General features: G+C 37.3%; 1 protein-coding gene and 1 pseudogene across 2 annotated transcripts in view; both read left to right on the forward strand.

The window, feature by feature from the left end:
• Positions 1-22,370, forward strand: part of PDE11A (phosphodiesterase 11A) — a 522,267-nt gene that overhangs the window by 109,823 nt on the left and 390,074 nt on the right. For both annotated transcript variants that reach the window (XM_011991832.1, XM_011991830.1), the window contains exon 2: positions 4,940-5,098. In XM_011991832.1, the coding sequence (XP_011847222.1) occupies positions 5,003-5,098 (96 nt within the window). In that variant the 5' untranslated portion in view covers positions 4,940-5,002. The remainder of the gene's footprint in view (positions 1-4,939; positions 5,099-22,370) is intronic.
• LOC105548086 lies at positions 17,179-18,718 on the forward strand (annotated as a pseudogene).

Below are 22,370 nucleotides of genomic sequence, written 5' to 3' on the forward strand. Positions count from 1 at the left end.
CATGAATTAACAGTCTTTCTCTTTGTCTATCCTTATCAGGAAAAATACAGGAGATGTTTGATCATGTATTTAGTAATAAAACTGAATTCTCTTTAAGAGATTGGTAAATGAAGATGCAAAAGCTCATATATAATGTTTAGCTATACTCTGATTCTGGGAAAAAAATCTCATTAACTCACCAGAAAATGGGACTCAGTTGCACAGTTTCTTGAATACAAATCCTCTCAAACTTTTCCTCAAAGATTAAATTCTGGGCTGGGGGCAGTGGCTCACACCTGTGATCCCAGCATTTAGAGAGGCCAAAGTGGGAGGATTGCTTGAGGCCAGTAATTTGAGACCAGACTGGGCAATGTAGTAAGACCCTGTGTCTACAAAAAATAAAAAAGAATAGCTGGGTGTGGTGTTGTGTACCTGCAGTCCTAGCTACTTAGGAGGATGAAGCAGGAGGATTGCTGGAGCCCAGGACTTTGGATGCCAAAGGTGAGCTATAATTGCACCAAAGAGTTTTGTCTCAACAATGATCTTATCTGTTACTTCCTTTTTTTTGTTTTTTTGTTTTTTGAGACGGAGTCTCGCTCTGTCGCCCGGGCTGGAGTGCAGTGGCGCTATCTCAGCTCACTGCAAGCTCCGCCTCCTGGGTTCACGCCATTCTCCTGCCTCAGCCTCCTGAGCAGCTAGGATTACAGGCACCCACCACACGCCCGGCTAATTTTTTTCTATTTTTAGTAGAGACGCGGTTTCACCGTGTTAGCCAGGATGGTCTCGATGTCCTGACCTCATGATCCGCCCGTCTCGGCCTCCCAAAGTGCTGGGATTACAGGCGTGAGCCATCGTACTTCCTTTTTATTGTTAGTAGAATGGCATGGCAGAGCAGAGGCAAAGAGAAGTACTTTTTAAGGTGTTAAGAATTACTTTTTAAGGTGTTAAGTCTAAAAGGTCAGCGCTTCCACAGCATGGCAACAGCTTTGCAGATGCCCCCATCATGATAGTTGAAATCACAAAGCCCGGCAAAGGTTAAAGTCAAGTGTGCCAAGTTAAAGTCAAGTGTGCCAAAAGGCCTGCCTTGGCAGCTTTCTGTGATGCGTCTTCATAGACATAGTCTGAAACAACTTGTTCAAGGTCCCAGTGACTAAGGAGAGTGAGGGCTGTAGCCAGGGAGTAGTCCATCGCAGAGCAAGGATTCAAAGCAGCAGCTGGAAGCAGGAGGTAAACACTGGAGCTAAACACTGACAACCCCATCACCAGTCCAGTGGATAGATGCAGCCTGGAGAACAGAATGGCGGCTGGGTGGCAGGTGAACGTGCTGTGCTCCACACTATCCTGGGGTAAGTCGGCCCTAGGGATGTGCTGAGACATGGCAGGTCTGACCAGTGGGGTTCAAAGCAACAGAGATCAGCTTCCTTGGGTGTCACAGATTACACCCAACCTTCAGAGAACCACCACCTTGCTCGTGAATTGTTTTTCTTTCTTTCTTTTTCTTGAGACGGAGTCTCACTCACCCAGGCTGGAGTGAAGTGGCGTGATCTTGGCTCACTGCAACCTCCGCCTCTTGGGTTCAAGCAATTCTCCTGCCTCAGCCTCCTGAGTAGCTGGAACTACAGGCATCTGGCACCATGCCCACCTAATTTTTTGTATTTTTAGTAGAGACAGAGTTTCACCATGCTGGCCAGGCTGGTCTCGAACTCCTGACCTCGTGATCTACTCGCCTCAACCTCTCAACATGCTGAGATCACAGGTGTGATCCACCGCGCCTGGCTCCCCTGAGTTGTTTTTCTAAAGAAGTGAAGCTTTCTTGTTCTAGTTGAAGCCTCCTCTATGCCTCCCTGATGCCACTTCCTTCCTTCCTCTCAGCGGGTGACCACTAATATAAATGTAATGTTTATTATTCCCTGGCATGCTTTTATACTTTTGCTACATATTTGAATCCATAAATGATATTTAGTATTATTTTTAAGTATTGTAGTATTATATAGATGGTATCAGACTGCTGCTTGTTTGTTTCACTTAACATTGTGTTTCTGACATTTGTTCATGTTGATACAGGCAGCTTTAATTTATTCATTTAAATTGTTGTATAATACACTACCAAACCACAAGATCATAATTTATTTTTCTCTTGATCAACATTCAAATGGCTTCACATTTTTAATTTTCATAATTGATGTTGCAGTGAACATTTGTGTACCTCTCTTCTATATATTTGAAAAGTGCTTCTGCATATATGCCAAGTAGTGGTATGTGGAGCCTTAGGACCTTTTCTATATTCTGCATAATTGCAGTGCAATCTTTTCAAAAGAATAAATTATTTAAAAAATATTATTGAGCATGTATAATATGCATGCTGGGATGATGCAGTAAATAAGAGAGACAAAATCTCTGCTGTCTTAGATTTTATATTTTAGTTGCGGGGAGAACAAGTAAACTGGTAAGATAATTGCAGAGAATCTAAGTGCTAAATAGTGGCCAATGCCATTCTTCTGCTTCAAGATCTTCAGAGGTTTTCCATTGCATTTGGGATTAAATATAACTCTTTCTAGGCCTGTGAGACTTGGCACCCTTTGGTCACTGCCTCCCTCTTTCACTCTCCCTTTGTCTCCCTATACTCTAGTTACATTGACCTTTGACTTTTTGGAACTTACTAAGCTTTTTCCTGCTTCAGGACCTTATATGTATTATTCATCTTCCTGGAAAGTTCTTTCCACCACTCTTTGCCTGGAAAATTCTTACTCATGATTGAAGTCTCAGCTTATTTGTTCTGTTTTCAGGGAGAACTTCCTTGATCCCCTTAAAAATAGGTCCTTCATATTCAGTCTCTCTCATGCATTTTGCTTTTTTCTCAGTAACACTTACCACAATATATAAATATACATTTATACATTGTCTGCCTCACCTACTTGATTGCAACTTCCACCTAGCCCATAGCCTGACATGTTGTAGTTCCTCAGAGAAATTTAAAAATAATTAATACAGATTGCTGATTTTCTGAAAGTTTGGTCACATACTTATTTTGAGCAGGAGATTTGGTTTTGTTTGGGGTTTGATTTCCCTTTCTTTAATTGGATCCTCCTGTCTCTGGGGTTTAGGGTGGCCTTCATGGATCACCAGACCAGAACCAGGCCTCATAATGGCATTTAAAGACTCCTGGCCAGGCACTGTGGCCCCCAACACTTTGGGAGGCCAAGGCTAATGGATCACCTGCAGTCAGGAGTTCGAGACCACCTTGCCAATATGGTGAAACCCCATCTCTAATAAAATACAAAAAAAAAAAAAATTTGCCAGCATGGTGGCTTGCATCTGTAGTCCCAGCTACTTGGGAGGCTGAGGCAGGAGAATCGCTTGAACCTGGGAGGTGGAGGTTGCAGTGAGCTGAGATCAAATGATTGCATTCCAGCCTGGGTGACAGAGCGAGAATAGCATAGCATAGGCAGCAGTGCTTTTAAGCCTCTTTTAACATGGGTGTGCAGAAGGTACAGGAAGAAGCCTCACTCCAACCCCTGGCTTGAAATAGTTTATCATCAGATTGGATGATAGTTTATCATCTACCTTGGAGCATTTTTAGTCACAGTTACCTTCTCAGGAGCCAATCTTTTTCTTTTTTTCCTTCCACCCTCCTTTATCTCTCTCCTTCCCTTCTTTCTCTCCCTCCTTCCATCCATTCCTTCCTTCCTTGAAAGTTAGTTGAAGGTATTATGATATTTCACTAACCAAATACTCTAGCATGTATATCCTAAGAATAAGGACATTCTCCTGCATAATTATAACACTTGTATAATACCTAAGCAAGTTTATAATGATACCATTATATGACTGAACTTTCTCCAATTGTCCCTCCAAAAATGTCCTTTGTGGAATTTTCGGAATTTCTGGCAAAGGATCACATATTTTATTTGGATTTCAGGTCTCTTAAGTCTTCTTTAAACTGGTATAGCTCCCATAGTTTAACTTTATATTTATTTTTTTAAAAAACTTTTTTTTGTCTCTCATGATCTTGACATTTTTTAAGCATCTAGGGTTAGGTTTCTGATAGAATGACTGATGATCTCTACCTTTCTTAATTTTCATTTCCTGAATAATTAGATTCACGTTACACATTTGATTGTATTCTTGGTGATGTTGTGTCCTTCCTATTGCATTATATCAAGAGGCACATGGTGTTAACTTTTCTTCTTAACAGTGATGCTAAGTTTACTTGTTTGAGGTGGTGTTCACCAGATTTATTCACTACAAAGACACCTTTTACCTTTGTAATAAGGAATCTTTGGGTGTGGCACCTTGAGACTGTATGACTATACTGTTTAAGTTAAACAGTTTTTCACCCAATGGTATTAGCATACTTAATGACCCTTGCTTGTAAACATAATTATATTGGTAGTTGCAAAATACATACTATATAATTTTATCATTTATTTTATATATTTTAGCTGGCATTCTATAGAGAAAATTTTTATCTCCCCATACCCTATATCTTTTGGGGAGGATTTTGAAATATCATTATGTACTCATAGATTCTTTTTTCACAGAATCATTTTGACTAGAAATAAAGTAGTTCTATTTTGAACAATTTTTCACAGTGTTTAGTATATATTTCTCATGTAAGTCTCTTATATGACATTTCATATCCTGTCTTTTTGAAATAACACATTTTCATAAATCGCATACTATAGGCTTTCCTTAAAAACACTTTCCCCCAATTTTGATACGTTGCAGTTGGGCTTAAAGTCTCTGTCTTCATTTACTATGGCAAACAACTATGGTGTTGACTTATTTTGATTTATATTCCTTTGGTGAATTAAAAATGAAGTCAAATCTGTTATTGTGATTAAAAATCCATGGGGCTAAGTTCCCAGTGATAAGGTATCATACGCAGAAATAAACCTCTCTCTCCTTCTCCCTGACAATAATGCACAGGCAGTTAATGCTTTCTTTGTCTTATTTTTAGGATCGACGATTCAATGATGAAATCGACAAGCTAACTGGATACAAGACAAAATCATTATTGTGCATGCCTATCCGAAGCAGTGATGGTGAGATTATTGGTGTGGCCCAAGCGATAAATAAGATTCCTGAAGGAGCTCCATTTACTGAAGATGATGAAAAAGTAAGATTTCGTACCTTTTGTGAATTGTACTTTCTTTCTTGGTCATTGATTGCTATTCTCCTTTAAAAGACAGGAATTATGTGAATAGCTGTTGGATTAGCCCATTCATGGATCAAAGAGCTTTTTCTCATGGTATACAAAATGAAATGGGAGTTTTTCGATATTTCATAGAATGTGGTAAAATTGAAAATAATTACTTCATCTTTTTTGTAGCTTGCTTTTCATTAAGCGCCTCGGTAGTATTGTTGTTGTTCCCTGGTCTTTATCTTCCTTATAAGTAAGATAAGGATCACACCACCACACATGGCCTAAGGGAAGATAGAAAATATAGGAAGATTGCTGTGTTTCAGAAACTCAGCACTTTCTCCTATATTTTTATAACTACAGTGAAGAATTGTTTTCTCAGTTCTTATATAAAAATCCCAATAAAAACGAATGTTATTTAATTGTTATTCCAAATTGCTAATAAAAAGAACATTACTTTTGTCCCTGAAGAGTAATTGACCTTGGTGGAAGTAATGTACTTTTTGCTCTGAAATTTTAAGTTCTTTCACTAGTAGTTTATTTATCAGCTTATATTAAAAGAGAAAGTCCTCAAAGAACTGAGGTTCTGGCTTTGAAGCTTCTACCTTTATATTGAATAAAATCTGGTTGAATATTTATCAAATTTGTGATAAAAGCAAATCTCAAATTAGTTTGTTTAAGTTTGATGACTCTCATATTCCTATTTAATTAAAAAACACTTTATAATTTAACCTTCTGGATGTGGGTTTGTTATTTGCCAATGCTAATTACAAATGCATTAAATTAATACAAATGTTCTGGCACAGAAGGTCAACATGAAATATGATTGTAAGGAAACAAGAAGGTTTTTAAGTGAAGAGAGTCCTTGATTTAGGTCATTTTTATAGTGGAATTGAGATGGCCCAACTCTCTGTAAAGGTTTATGAATTCATAGAGCATGATAGGGCCGCAAAAGATTTCTTACAATGAAGTAAACTGCTATGGCATACGAGGCACTTGTATTGGGATCATAGGAGGCACAAAGATAAATCCCAATCATGTTATGTCATCCAGGAGCTACACAAGGCAGGAGACAAGAATCATCAGCAAGTTGTTCTCAGACAGGCTGGGGGCGCCTAGGAAAGAGAGGCTTGTTCTCACTTGGATCTGAAGAGGCTTCCTGGAAGAGGCAGTATTTGATCTGTCCTCTGAAGCAAAAATAGGCCTCCATCAGACAGAATCAGATGAGAAGGAGAGGACGTTGTTTAGAAGTGAACATAAATGTAGGCCACGTAATTCACAGTAAAGATATTTCCATGGAATGTAAGATAAAGCAGAAATTTCATTTTGTGCCATCATAGTTGGCAGAGTACGGAGATGATGTGCCTCTTATACAGATTTAGATAGAAGGATTTGGGTTTTGCGTCTTTCCAAACATAACCACTACATACCCATGCCATCCCCCGAACAGTTTAGTTTTTACACAGATGGTAGTCCTGCCTTTGCTCTGCTGCATTCATTTAAAAGGAACTCATTATATATTTAGTTCTTATCTTTGATTCCATTTATGTTAGATTTGTTTTCTGAACTTTTCCTGATGGACTTATACCTGTGAGATAGAGCTTCATGACCTGTGAATAATTTAAAGGGAAGATCTGCACAGGACTTTGTACCTTTCTTGAGCAGCATCAATGTTTAGTTCTATTAAGAATGAGAGCCTGGGACTGAGTCCCAGCTCAGCTAATGACAGGCAGCTGCTTGGATACACAGCTCACACTTATCTCTGACCTGAAGTTTTCTCATCTGTCAACTATACTATTAACCACTCTATAGCCAGAGAATTAAATACGATCATCAATGAGAAATATTTTGCAAAACTCAAGAAACTAGGCAAGTGTAAAATACAATTTTTTAAAATAATTAAACTAACATTTTCCCTGTGAGTTTTAAAATATTCTTCTTAATTTGTCACTTATCCCCAAGCAACTTTTTTCTTAGATTCAACCTTATCTGAGTATTTTCTGGCTTGAAATGATATGTTTTTCTCTTCTGTAGTTATCCCTTGTGCCACAGTGGCATTTTATCTTCCAGTCTCTACAATTCCCACACCTGACTTGAAAACCCTACTCTAGTTTTGCTTCTTGTAAGAAGTCCTGCGAGTTCGTGCAGGTAGATTGTGTTCATGCAGGTGGCACCGGCTGGAGAGTATTTTATCTCAACAACTTCTGGATATGGTTATTGTTATTTCCTGAAAGGATCCTATATATTGTAAACCAAACAGAAAAGGTGAAGGAGAAAAGCAGAAGACCAAATCTAGAAGTGATTCACGGGAAAGTATTTCTTCCAAATAAGGGAAGACAGCAAAGTATAATGGCTGTACTGGCCATACGGTGAGTCTGTTTGGGTTGAAATTACATCTCTGCCATGGCCTGAGTAACCTTGGGCAAGTTACTTGCCTTCCCTGGGCCACAATATTCTCCTCTTGGAAGAGGGGTGATAGTAACACTTATCTCACCGGGCTGTAGGGAGATTAAATGAGAGAATCCGGGGAAAGCACTTGGAAGAAAACTTAGGACTTAGTAGTTCTCATGAGCGATTGTTTAGCTTTTCCTGACAGCACATGAATATATGTGAGGTATCATGTGTATCTCAGTCAGGTCTCAGTTTAAAAATTACCTTTGTCTAATTTAAGTCTATACATTCATATTAAGTGGACCTCCCAGGTTGCTGAAGGGTGGTGCTGGGAGGGTGGCACACCCAGAGAAGGATCGGAAGCTCTGCACCTCTTCCCCTATACCTCGCCCTATGTATCTCTTCATCTGGTTGTTTCTGAGTTACAACCTTTTACAATAAACTGGTATTCTGTATGAGATATTGGATATACAAATGGACAATGACCAGTCCACGCATAACGATAGACCCACATTCTCTTCAGCAAGCAGCTTAGAAGGCCAAATCACAGTCTCTGTAGCAATCAGCCTAGCACAGCCAGGATTTGGTCAATGACTGCCACCTTCCCTATTTTTTTGCTCTCATCATGCCCTCCACCCCTGTATACTTACAACTCAGAGCCACTGAGAGAAAAGCCAAATATATTCTCTGAACTCATTACCTAAAATGTCGTGCTTCTGGTTACCTGCCTTCAGCTTTCCCATGCCAACAACCTCCACTCAGAACATACCTAAAGTCTTCTATTTTTTTCACCATAAAACTTGTGCACTCCCCTTTGAGTGTTCCAAATGCAAGCAATGGTGGCTGTCTTCCTTGTTATAGCATGTTCTGAATAAATAACCTCTGTTTTTCTCATTTAAAGACAAATTTTTATTAAACGCAATCTATACGCCAGATGCTCCTCCCATGTTGGGATTTCTCCAATTAAAAGGGGGATATATTTCTTTATAAGTTCATGAATCTCTTGCCTTATTAATGCAGATACTGTTTTACTTGGTTGTACAAGGTTATGCTTATATGTAGTAATTTGCATTCTACGTTTTAACCCAGGTATTTCTTACATATGTGTCCACATACGGATATATTCTACATTTGTCATTTTGGGAGATCATAAAATTTTCTTATTTTCTTTTTCTACAGAGCCTCGTTTGCTTAGTCACTGTCCTATTAGTGAGAATTTGGATTTTTTTCCCCTCTGTGTTTCACTAATACAAATAGCCCCTGAATGAACATCTTGAACAAATTACTTTTTTCTTTTGTGTTATTTCCTTGAGGGTATATTCCAAAGACTGAAATTACTGAGTCAAAGGGCAAGAAAAGTTTTATAGCTCTCATTCCATGTTATAGATAGCTTTTTGAAATACTGAGCCCATTTACAGTGGTAGCAGTATGCGTACCTAATTTCTCAGAGCTCTGCCAACTTCATTCACTTCACATTTTAAAACTCAAATTAGTTTTCCTTGGTCAGTCAAGCAGACTTCAGAAAACCTTCTCCCATGTTCAATAGCATAAACTGCAGCAACCAAAGTAATTTTAATGTTGTCTACAAGTAAGAAAACAAGGAAGCAAAAAGGAAGCCATGTCATGAGTGTTAGATGAGAGGGTCTGGAGTCAGAAAGTAGCACTTATTATCAATAAATGAGCCTCATGAAAGTTCACCATATATTTCAAAGCCAGACTAAAGTAATTTGAACCCTCTTCTTAATTTTACTTTATACACATAACTGCCATGTCATCATTCACATGGGTAGTGGTAAATTTGTTGCACATTAGCATAATATGATTTGTATGTCCTGATATCTTAAAATGTCAGCGTCTAGAGACCATAAGTTATGTTCTGTATAATTTCAAAACATTTTGTAATATGGAAATCAGTAAATCATTTGACTGAGATAAATTAAAAATTAAATGTGGCATACTCATTTCTGGGCTATTTATGTACCTAACATAATTGTGCATAGGACCACCATATTGTGTTTCTTGAAAATTCTATACCTATAATTCAGTGGCTGTGCTACATCATGTAATACATATACCCTGTAGTAGAAGAGACTGGAAAAATCACCAGGTCCATTCCCTGCCACCTTTTCCCTCATCCAGTGCAGGAAACTTTACCTGACAGATAGTCATCCAGCCTCTGCCTGAAAGCTTCCCTTTTAATGACTTTAAAATCCTCATGCTCTTTAAAGTTCTTGGATAATTAGCAATAATTTATCAGCAGTGGTGAGAGTTTGTATGAAATATAGCCTACTGTATTCACATATTCATAATTTAAGTTCCATACTGACAAATTACTAGTTTGATAATTCATGTTGAAAGTACACACAAAGGCAGACCATGCAGAAGAGATGATTGGAATTTTCTGGTTCACTTTGTGGATTTCAAACAAATGTTCCTATTTTTCAGGAATATGTATAAACTAGTTGAATTAGGTGGTATGACTAGACTCTTTGCATTCAATTAAGTCATTACTTTGTTATTCCTGGGTGAGTGAAGGAAGGTATTATTTTGGAGAATAAAATAATGAGACCTGGATAGGAGCAAACATTTGTGATCTATTAAGATGTGTGGGCGCGCTAGCATGAACCTGGGAAATGAAAATGAGCAAGGGCTCTTATCTGCCTTCCCAGGTTCCTATACCTCTGCCCTAAAAGTGTCATTTCATATTGCAGTGTTCCATAAAGTATGATATGTTTATTGCAGGTACTTTCCAACAGCCAATGTATTAGCAGCTGTGGCTTGAAGTTCTTCTTTGGCTAATCTCTATAAATTTTTTTTAGCCCTGGTCACTTCTCTTCAGCTCATGATTCAGAGTGTTTGGTTACCCTGCTGCTCTCCTTCATGCTGACATGTTCCACCACCCCATAGAGCTGGGATGCAGCCAACTTGAGCTTGGTTGCTGAGGGGCTGGCTGTGTTCCAGGAGCTTGTTACTGGTGATGCTGCCCTGCCAACTGGTGTTGAGGATGGTGCCTGAATGATGCTAATGAGTCTCTGCAGAAGCTGGAGTTTTGTTATCAGCAACAGGCCTGAGACTCACAGCCAGATAATAGGGAATAGGGAGAATTTTATAAATTCCTAGCCTCACATTTCTAATAGTGTGAGGAGAATGTTTAGGATTCATGAGATGTCAAAGGTGCACAACGTATTTAAGTTTACTGTAGTAATGAGGGGGATATTGACTGTGTCATGCTGAGAAGGGGCAACAAATTGATGGCCCCAGAAAACTGAATGCATTTCACACATGTATGATTTGCATGGGATTTGACTGGCATAGAACTGATTTTTTTAAAAAATTAGATTACCTTTACACATGCCTGCAAGCTATAGTACTACTATAATAGCCAACCCTCAGACAACTAATTAGCTTAATAAAGTCAATTTCATGGGAGCAAAGACAGATTTCTTCTGTCATCTTATGAATAGTTTCTACTGAAGGTACTTTTCAAAGGTACTTTTTGAATAGTTATTTTAAAAAAATATTGTTATGAACATGAATAGTGGTATTACAACAACTCTGCCAGGCAACTTTTTTATGTTTCATATTAATTCACCATTGTCTTTATAAAAGATACACAAATGCTAAAAAAAAAATTAACTATTTAAAAATACTCTTTGTGTTCTCATTTCATTTTTTTTTTCCTTTTTTGTCTACATTCCAACTAAGTTAGATTTTTGAATCTGTTGAAATAAAACTATAATTAAGCCCAGGTGAGATGGCTCACACCTGTAATCCCAGCACTTTGGGAGGCCGAGGCGGGCAGATCACGAGGTCAGGAGTTCGAGACCAGCTTGGCCAACATGGTGAAACCCTGTCTCTACTAAAGATACAAAAAAAATGTAGCCGGTGTGGTGGTGCGCGCCTGTAATCCCAGCTACTTGGGAGGCTGAGGCAGGAGAATTGCTTGAACCTGGGAGGCAGAGGTTGCAGTGAGCCAAGATTGTGCCATTGTACTCCAGCCTGGGTGACGGGGCAAGACTCCGTCTCAAAAAAAAAAAAAAAAATCTATGATTAAAAGTCAATCGTTAGCAAAAAGGTTTTAAAAGTCCTGGCAGATGGCTCATGATTTCATTATATTTGATCAATAAGACTCCAGTCCTGGAATAATTTGGATTGAATCCCATAACTCATTAATTCCAATATTTTATCTGTATTTAAATGATCTACTCACTGCACTATTTGCCTTTTAACAGCTATTACCCAGGCTCCATATGATCACTGTGAAACTATAATTTGTTCACTAATTTGTTTGTGTTTTATGTGTTCACTCGACTATATCTGACTGAGTGGTTCGAAAACAACCAAGATTCTTCTTTATCATAATCCATCCAACTGTTTACAAAGAATGTTAAAATCTGGAACTCAAGTGGCACTACAGTTTTCTACCAAAAATAAACCAGTTTCTGTAATTCAGTAATAGCTTTAGAAGGCCAATATAGTTCAGAGAAAAATGAAATCAAGAATTACATTGAAAACAGAGACCATTAAGTTCTCTAAATATGTTTCATTAATTATTTTGCTCATTTTTCTGAAAACCTTCCTGCCTTATCAATAAAAAACATTCACTTCTCTTCTTATAATTGAATCTTAACATAGATGTAGTGGGAATAAAATAATGGAAATAAAATTTATTGAACACTCTGGCAAAGATGCTGTGGTAGATGAAGTTGGAGTTACAAGGAAGAAGCAAGCACTGGCCTGGCCTTGAAAGAACTGAAGTCTTTCTCATTCACTCTTCTAAAATGCTGCCAAGACAGAGGCAGAAAGAAATGTATAATACTGTCAAGCATACTTTCATTCTTTACTAAGAGAAACAGGTTATGTTTGGAATTCAACATCTTTGGTTGGAACACATTGACTTTTTCCCCCCCTTGTTTTGATAGAAATGGAATTAAGTGCAAGTAGTCTTTTCTGTAGTCTTCAAATTTTATAATGCTGTTTATTTTTATTTAATCCCATTCAGTTATTTAGTTGTTATACACTGACATTAACTGCTGTATGTTACGACTTTTTTCAATAATTTTGTTCTTTCAGGGCTAGAAATAAACTTAAAAAAACAACCACCACCAAGATTTGTGGGAAAACTATTACCAACATAGTACCTGCCAGAACTCAGGTCAAACTTCAGGCTTTTTTTTTTTTTTTTTTTCTATTGGAGCAATATTGCCATGGTGTCGTGGCTCTGGTCTTTTCCTCTTCTTTAGGCAGAGTCTAACTTTGGGGTAAAAAGGCAAATCTGCTTGCCAGGGTCCAGCTTAGGGGTTAACATTCAACAAAAACTGGTCTACCCTGCCACTGATTTTGTCTTGGGCTTCCCACTCCCATACTTTTTGTTATAATCTTATCTAATTGCATGGAATTCTCATTTCCACCCTTCTTTTAAAGCCAAATTCTGTCATCTCAGACCTAAGTAGGCACTATTCCAGAAGTGATTATTGCTTGTCTTTAATAGTGTTTCCTAATATTTTATAGTTTGACATTTTTTTCCAGATGTCCCCAAAAGATTGCAGTTGAATTTTGACTAACATTTATTAAGAAAATATATAATGATCAAATATTAAGGAATTTAAGGAAACAGTAACACAATAATTGAACAAAATGAAGGACGATACCTACATAGTGTATTTTAAAATTCCAAATGCAGATCATGCTTGATATGCATGTGGATTTACAGGCCCCTTGCACCAGAAATTCCAGTGTCTTCCTGATGGCTAATATACTGGCATTTGTAATTTCCTGTTTCCCTAGCTCCTCTTTTTGTTTCTAAGAGTTACCAAGGAAATGATAAATGCTTAATTGCAGCATCGTTCTTTCCATCTCTTTCCACATACTCTGCAGGATCTAGGTAAGGTAGTTTGCAGTTATCAGGAACATGAAAAATAAATGAACTTAGTAAGTTATAGGGCTCTTACTGTTACAGTGCTGAATGTGGAGGACTTTGCATGACCATTGATCTGCATACTATTTTTAATAGCTATATAGTGCTCCATTTGTGCAGAAAAACTATTCATTCATTCACTGTTTATTGCATTTCTACTTCGTAGACAGTATCACATATGAGACACGGTTCCAAATACTGAAGTTAAACTGATGAATTAGGCAGAAAAAAATTCTTGCCCTCTCAGAGTTTACATTCTAGTGATAAAAACAGACAACAAAGTAAATATATAAGTATATAATGTAATTTCAAGTAGTGATTAGATACATAATTTTTTTAAGAGATGGAGCTTGCTATGGTGCCCACGCTTATCTTGAACCCTTGGGCTCAAGCAATCCTCCCACCTTGGCCTCGCAGAGTGCTGGGATTACAGGCATGAGCCACCATGTCTGGCCAGGACACGTAATTTTTATAATTTAGATTATTCAATTTTTCTGTAGCTTTTATTTATGTGAATGAGCTTAATTAGTCTAGGTGATATCAAAAGGGCTAGCAGTAAAGTAGGATCTTTCACTAGGAAGCAAGATTTGGTCCAGAGCTGTTGCTCAAATAACTATGATAAATTGTGACTGACTCTTCAACAGAATCTTACTTTTTTTCGCCTTTACTCCAGGTGTTCATGTAAAGTGCGAACACCTGGAGTAAAGGGGACTCAGTTACTGAGTTCATTTATTTTTCATGTTCCTGATAACTGCAGACTACCTTACCTAGATCCTGCAGAGTATGTGGAAGCCCCTCTAGGCTGCCTTAGGCACTAAAACTTGAAGTTCAAGAAAGTATTGTCTTATTATTATGTTCGCCCCAAGTAACTTTTTGTTGTGTCTTCCTATGAGTATTAAGTTGTAATCACAATTTCTATTTGCCATCCCCTGAACTGGGGAAGTTAAGAGACTGGATGATAATAACCTGACATAGCCAGGCTGTAGATATGCATCATAGTGCTGAGCAGACAGGACTCTGGCACATCTAGGAGGAAAAATTTGGGGGGTAAGGAGAGCTCGGTGCGTTCTGATATTAGGGACTGATACATCCATAGCTCTTAATGCTGGCAGGACTTGAAACAGTATTTTAGTTAAGCCACTTCTAAAAGTGCAAAATGACAAAGAACTATCTTATAAACTCTTCTCTGATTTGTTTAGGACTCGGACAGGAGAGAACGATTTGCAATTGTAGATTAGAAGTAAATTTGTTGGCAGGCAAAATTTTTATTAAAGAACTAGAATGGGATGTGGTGAATTCTTATTTACTGGAGATTTCAAATTAAGACAGATAACGGTCTTCTTTGAATAACTAGGTTAGTGTTATTTGAATAAAATAGCAAGGTTGCTTTTCTTTTCATCTTAGAATGCTGAAATACTTGAATCTGAATTTTTAAAAATTAAGTTCCTTTATGATAAAAAGTAAAATTTAGTAGAATCCAAGTATATTTGTCTATCTTTGAATTGGGTGTCTCTGCCTTTCTTGGATTTTCTTTTCCTTTCCTTTCGTGATAAGATTATTTCCTAATTTTAAAAGTAATATGAGCTTATTATAGAAAATTTGAAAAATACAAAAAAAGGAAAAATTAGTATCACCCATAATCCTAACTTTCAGAGATAATACTGTTAAATTCTTGGTTTATTTACTTATATTTATTTATTTTTACCTATAAATAAAGGTGTGTTTTAAAAATTTGCATAAAGTAGTATACACAGTATTTTAGCATGCTTTAAGTAATTCTTCAAAGATATAATTTACATGTTTGCATTATTTTCCACCATATAATTATACAATAGTTTATTTAATCATTTTATTTCTTAACATTTAGGTTGTTTCAAAAATCACATTCTTACATAATTACAAATAATATCTTTACAAATAAGTCTTAGACTATGTCTTAGAATAGCCATTAGGTTGATCTATTAAATTGCTGAAGTTAGAAATCATTAAAAAATAATAACGGCTTTGTACATACACAACTATGTGGTAGATAGTTTAATATTTTCATTTTCCTCAATTTTGTGCTTTCCTGACAAAATATTTTAAAATTTATGGTTGTTTATTATATTTTCCTTAACTGAGGATGAAAAGAAGGTGAGGATTAGTCTAATTTTAGCATTTTTCTTGCTTTAAAAAGTTGTGCCTCAAATCAGAATTTGCAAATAACATTTAATTTAATTGTACTGAGTGATAAAGTGAGGTGTTCCAGTGTGAATTACCCTGCAGCCTACTTAGAGCATTTTTCTGTGTATAGCAAAATTGATGGAGTATGCTGATTAAATGAAGCCACATCATATTTCTTGTTGGAGAATTTCAAATATAATGTAACTGTGATATACTTTGTAGTTTCTATTTTTAACAATATGTAGTGATTTTAAAAATCTACTTGGATATTTTTTCCCTTTCTTCTTTTCTGAATTGAAGGTAGAAATGAAACCATTTTTTGGTTATTTCCCATTATTTCCTTTTATTTCTCCCACGTGTGCCCTGGATAATATCCTGGCTAGATAAGAGTGTAGGTTATTTTCACTGGCAGATTCTGATTCCACTGCCAATCAACAGAAGAGCATTTCCCCCACCCCTTTCATATTCTGCACACTCTACTTAGAAATGAGAAAAAGTCTCAAAGGTAGGCAAGACTATATTACCAAAGCAGGCAGCAAGGTCCCCCAAGGGAGGGCTCAAGCTGAAGTGAGAGTGTGTTAAGAGGGGGAGAAAGTAATGAGCGGTTTTGAAAAATGAGGTTATGTAAGTTAGAGCTACCCAGAGATGCTTTGAAGGTCTGTTAGACACAGTTCTTGAAAGGGGGTTTAAATAAAACTAAAATATAATAGCAAATTCTCTCACTGAAGAGAATTTAAAATGATACCTCACAAGAATTAATTGACACCATCAGAAGGCTGGAACGGGTTTTAATCATCCAAAAAGTGTGCTTGGTGTTTTGGAAGAATTGCTCTCCATAGCATATAATAAGTGGCTGTGGGAAATCAATACCTTTTATTTAAAGGTGCCTCCCAATGTTTAATAGCATTGGGTAGCATCACAGTGTCTGGGCAGTTTGAACTCCATTCTCAGTGCTTGGTTATTTGGTATACTTCATTTACAAAAAAACCTATCCATATCTGTCTTCTTTCTTTCTCTTAAAAAAGTTTCTGATTAATTTTGCAAAGCTGTAATACCGATATCAATTTTGTTTGTCCTAATGTCTCAGTGATACTTGTGATGTAGTGTAACTGAAATTTGTTATAAGTGTTCCACTTTCTATTTCCAAACCTGGAGTGAGGCATCAGAATAAGTCTTCAGTTATTCTCCCTTGTCATGAAGACAGAGAACCACGATCCTTGGATGAACCTATAAATGCCCCTTGCTTCTTTTCAGAGGTTAAATTTAATTTTAAATCTCAGCTTAACACTTTGACATGATTCCCATCATGTTTAGAACAGTCACAGGACATGGTGGGCGTTTTGCTGTTCTTATTCTTTTAACCTCTGAAACAGGGTGGCAGGAATATTGTCTCCATGAGACTGAAAATATATTTTGCACTAGATCTAGAGTGCCTATTAAGATTTGATCCTGATGCTGTGGCTTGTTGCTATGGATGTTTCCATTGTTTTACACTTTAAAGAACCATCCAGTTGGGTGTAATAGTGCAGGTAGTGGACTTGGAGAAGTTCCGAGGTGGTGGTGGCGCTGGCAAGGACAAGGATAGCGGGAGCAGGCCCTGGGCTTGTTGCTCACCTTGCCGATGGTAGAGGAGCTTTATGGCAACTATGGAATCATGGCTGATGCCACAGAACAAGTAGGCCAGTGTAAAGATGCCTGTCAAGTGATACTGGATGGTGTGAAAGGTGGTACTAAGGAAAAACGATTAGCAGCTCAATTTATTCTGAAATTCTTGAAGCATTTTCCAGAATTGGCTGATTCTGCTAATAGTTAGACTTCTGTGAGGATGAAGATGTATCTATTCGATGTCAAGCAATTAAAGAACTGCCTCAATTTGCCACTGGAGAAAATCTTCCTTGAGTGGCAGATATACTAATGCAACTTTTGGAGACAGATGACTGCAGAATTTAACCTAGTGAACAATGCCCTGTTAAGTATATTTAAGATGGATGGAAAAGGGACTTTAGTTTCGTTGTTCAGCCAAATACTTCAAGGAGAAGACATTGTTAGAGAACGAGCAATTAAGTTCCTTTCTACAAAACTTAAGACTTTACCAGATGAAGTCATAACGAAGGAAGTGGAAGAGCTTCTACTAACTGAATCCAAACCAGTCCTAGAAGATGTGACTGATGAAGAATTTGCTCTATTCATGAAATACTGCCTGGGTTAAAAAGCTTACAGACAGTAAGTGGAAGACAGCAACTTGTAGAATTGGTGGCCGAACAGGCCGACCTAGAACAGAGCTCCAATCCCTCTGATCCTGACTGTGTGGACAGGCTCTCACAGTGCACTCGGCAGGCAGTACCCTTCTCTAAAACTGTCCATTCCATGAGGTTTGTGACATATTTCTGTGAGCAGGTTCTCCCTAGCCTTGGTATCTCAACTATCCCAGTGGAAGGTCTTGATATACAGTTGGAGGTATTGAAATTGTTGGTGGAGATGAGTTCATTTTGTGGTGTCATGGAAAAACTGGAAACAAATTTAAGGAAACGATTTGATAAGTTATTGGAATACATGTCCCTCCCTTCAGAAGAACCAGAAAATGGAGAGAATGCTGGTGATGAAGAGCCCAAGCTACGGTTCAGTTATGTGGAATGTTTGTTGTACAGTTTTCACCAGTTGGGCCGAAAACTTCAGATTTCTTAACAGCCAAACTGAATGCAGAAAAACCCAAAGATTTCAAAATCAGGCTGCAATACTTTGCACAAGGCCTGCAAGTTTATATTAGACAACTTCGCTTAGCTCTCCAGGGTAAAACGGGTGAGAACAAAAGAGAACAGAAAACAGAAGAGAACTAGATTAAAGTTGTTGCATTGAAAGCAACAAACAATATCAATGTTTTGATCAAGGATCTCTTCCACATTCCTCCTTCTTGTAAGAGCACAGTAACACTGTCCTGGAAACCTGTATGAAAGGTTGAGATTGGGCAAAAGAGAGCCAGTGGATATACAACTTCAGGTTCACCACCCAAGAAATCTTCAGCAGTACAAAAAAGAGATGCCAGGCAGATTTATAATCCTCCCAGTGAGAAATTTAGCAGCAATTTGGGCAACTTTAATTATGAGAGGAGCCTTCAGGGAAAGTAGAAGTGGCCGAGGTTGGGGCACATGAGGAAATCGTAGTCATGGAAGACTCTACTGAATAAGACGTCAGCATTCTTCAGCATAGTCATGAACTTAACATACTTGAATCCTACTACTTATTGGATTGCCAGGGATGTCCCCTTAAACAGACTGCTGCCTTCGGCTAAAATCTTAATGTTCTTTATACTTTGTATGTATCATCTACTTTTGTAACAGACCATGGTTGTGTTCAAGGCAAAACCACAGTGATCTTTTTGGATGCTTTGTCTGCAATATTGACTTGTTTTTGCAATATCATTATTCAGACTTCAAATTGTGAATCTTACTTTTAAACATCTTGATAATTTGTTGTTGATAGCTGTTCATTCTAAAATGTAGTGAAATTCAGTCTAGTTCTGCTGATAAAGATTATCGGTTTTGAAAAGTTACTGATTTTCCTCTTCCCTCTGTCTTGGTTTTTTGCCCAATACATAGAGAAGAGTAACTGTAAATCTTAACATTTTGTTTTTATTGTTTAATAAAGCTGCTAGGCAGTGGTACAACATTCCTTCCTACCTAGTGTCATAAGAGCACATAGCTTTCTTAAAATGTAGGAATGACATTACATTTTTAGGAGAAAGTAAGTTGCTTTGCACTGCTTACCTAACTCTTTTCCATATATTGTGATACAAACTTTTGAATATGGAATCTTACTACTTGAATAGAAATGTGTATGTGTAAGATACATAAATACATAAGCATATATGTGTGTGCATATGTGTGTGTATATATACATATATACACATATGTGTATATATACATATATATACATGTAACCATGGCTACCCAGAAAAAGTGACTTGATAACATGTGTATACATACATACATATACACATGTGTGTATATATACATACACATATGTGTGTACATACATACACACATGTGTATACATACATATATACACATATGTGTATACATGCATACACATACACACATATGTGTGTATATACACATATATTATATACATATATACACATGTGTGTATATACACACACATATATACACATATGTGTATACACACATATACATATATACACACATGTGTGTGTATACACATATACATATATACACACATGTGTGTATATATACATATATGTGTGTTTATATAATATATGTATATATACACACGTGTGTATATATGCATATATACACATATGTGTGTATATATATGCTGTGAAACTTGACTACACAACATAAATCACTTTTTTAAATTCCAGGAATGGGTAGTCTGACACGGTGATTATCTTTTTGAGGCTGAATCTATTATTAACTTGTTATTTAGGTTTTTACTTCCAGTAGCAAAGGATTCTAAGTCAGTTGCACTTATGTGATTATTGTTATTTAAAACTAAAAATAAAGGCTGTATTTTCTTTTTTTTTTTTTTCTTTTTCTTTTTTTTTTTGAGACAGAGTTGCACTCTTGTTGCCCAGGCTGGAGTGCAATAGTGAGATCTCGGCTCACTGCGACCTCCACCTCCCAGGTTCAAGCGATTCTCCTGCCTCTGCCTTCCAAGTAGCTGGGATTATGGGCTCCCATCACCACACCCAGCTAAATTTTGTATTTTTAGTAGAGATGGGATTTCACCATGTTGGCCAGGCTGGTTTCAAACTCCTAACCTCAAGCAATCCACCCGCTTTAGCCTCCCAAAGTGCTGGGATTACAGGCGTGAGCGACTGTGCCCAGCTAGGCTACATTTTCAAAGACAAATTGGAGATTGCTGTTGGTGAAATACAGCCAAAATACTGAATCTGATGTAATATAGGTTTTGACAGGAAGAGATAGTATAATTTAGAATTTGGAGATTTAATAACCATGGCTACCCAGAAAAAGTGACTTGATAACATGGTACCAATAAGTAAGGGATGCTCTCAGTTTGCTTTTGCCATTTTCAAGATTTTAACTTCCCAGGTTATCAGTCAAAATTATTGTATAAGTCAGCCAATATAATTTTTAGCTTAAAACAGTGGATGGGGGGGTTTGTGAAGTGTTTAACGTCATAGACACTTTTAGTAGCATAGAGCCTTTGTTCTGCATTTGAATGTTTAGTATATTTTTGTTTTACAGTTAATCTTCCCTCTGCAAGTTTGCTATTCAAATCAAATGCTTGAATGACATTTCTAGTAGTCCGATGTATTTTTTAAGGAATAGTTTGTGATTCCAAAGCAGGTATCTTCATTACCATTACCTCTACACTGCAGAAGAAGCAAAACTCCTTTGTTAGATTTACTGCACACGTTTATGAGGAAAATAGTTCTGAAAGGCTAGAATGATACAAGTGAGCAAAAGTTGGTCAGCTTGGCTATGAAGTGGTGGCAATAATCTCTAAACATTCTAAAAGACTATGAGTTGAACCTAAACTCGCTTGGAATCTGAACAGACAAAGGAGTATAAAATTGCCATTTGAAAACTGACCTGCTAATCTGGACCTCAGAGATAGATCAGCCAGTGGCCCAAACCCATTTCAAGTACAGAAATTGTATTGAGACTACAGCTAAATAAATTTAAACATTAAGTATAATTTTTCCACTTTTCTTCTTTATAAGCATATTTGTAAACTCAAAGCTGAGCAGAGGTAACTTTACTCTCTCAAGTCTGATACTGAGTTGACTGTTCCCTTACCCCTCACTCTTCCCCTTATCTTTCCTAAGGCAATAGTGCACAACTTCAGTTATTTTTGCTTCTGAATTTGGATGAAAAACTTAATACGTGGATTTTTTTTTTCTTTTTCAAGACACCTGTTTATCACCTTGTTTAAATGTAAATGTCTCATGCTTTTGAAATAAATTTCTTTTTGTAATTAAAAAAAGACCCATCCAGTTAAAACAACAAAACTATACAAATGATGGCAAACTTCTGATCAGCAGCGTGGATTTCTTAAGTAAAAGAAAATGGGAAACCAAACTGCTTCTTACGTTCTTGTCTTCAAATGGTTACCAAGGGGAAGATTATGTACAGATCATTGGGTCAAGTAAGGGTTATTGTTCCCTCAGCAATGCACATTGTAATAAGTCATTCTCCTTCTTGAAATTACATCTTCACTAGGATCAGTATATAAAACACAGTTCTATTTGTGCTGGAAGTACAAGGTCACAGCCATTCACCTGGAAGGTGATCCTTCGTAATTATCCCTGGGAAAAAAAAACTTGGAAAAATACTCTGTGCTCTTCATGGTTCAGTGATGTAAAATGTTTGTGTCATGCTCATTATGGACATTAAAGGCAGGGAGCTTATCCAACACACAGACCTGTGGGTCTGGTGCTGTGTTTATAAAGACAGTCAACTGGAAGATGGTAGCATACATGCCATGTATACAGCTTTTTATGTTTACTCTTTTAGAAGCTGGTGGAAATATCAATCATTATAACATCAAAATTTACATTTGCAGGCCAGGTGCGGTGGCTCACACCTGTAATCCCAACACTTCGGGAGGCAGAGTTAAGTGGATCACTTGAGCTCAGGAGTTCGAGACCAGCCCGCCCAACATAGTGAAATCCCGTGTCTGCTAAAAATACAAAAATTAGTCAGATGTGGTGGTGGGTGCCTGTAGTCCCAGCTACTCGGCAGGCTGAGGCAGGAGAATCGCTCAGGGAGGGGGAGGTTGCAGTGAGCTGAGATT

The sequence above is a fragment of the Mandrillus leucophaeus genome, unplaced genomic scaffold, assembly GCF_000951045.1.
Source record: "Mandrillus leucophaeus isolate KB7577 unplaced genomic scaffold, Mleu.le_1.0 Scaffold40, whole genome shotgun sequence".
NCBI lineage: Eukaryota > Metazoa > Chordata > Mammalia > Primates > Cercopithecidae > Mandrillus > Mandrillus leucophaeus.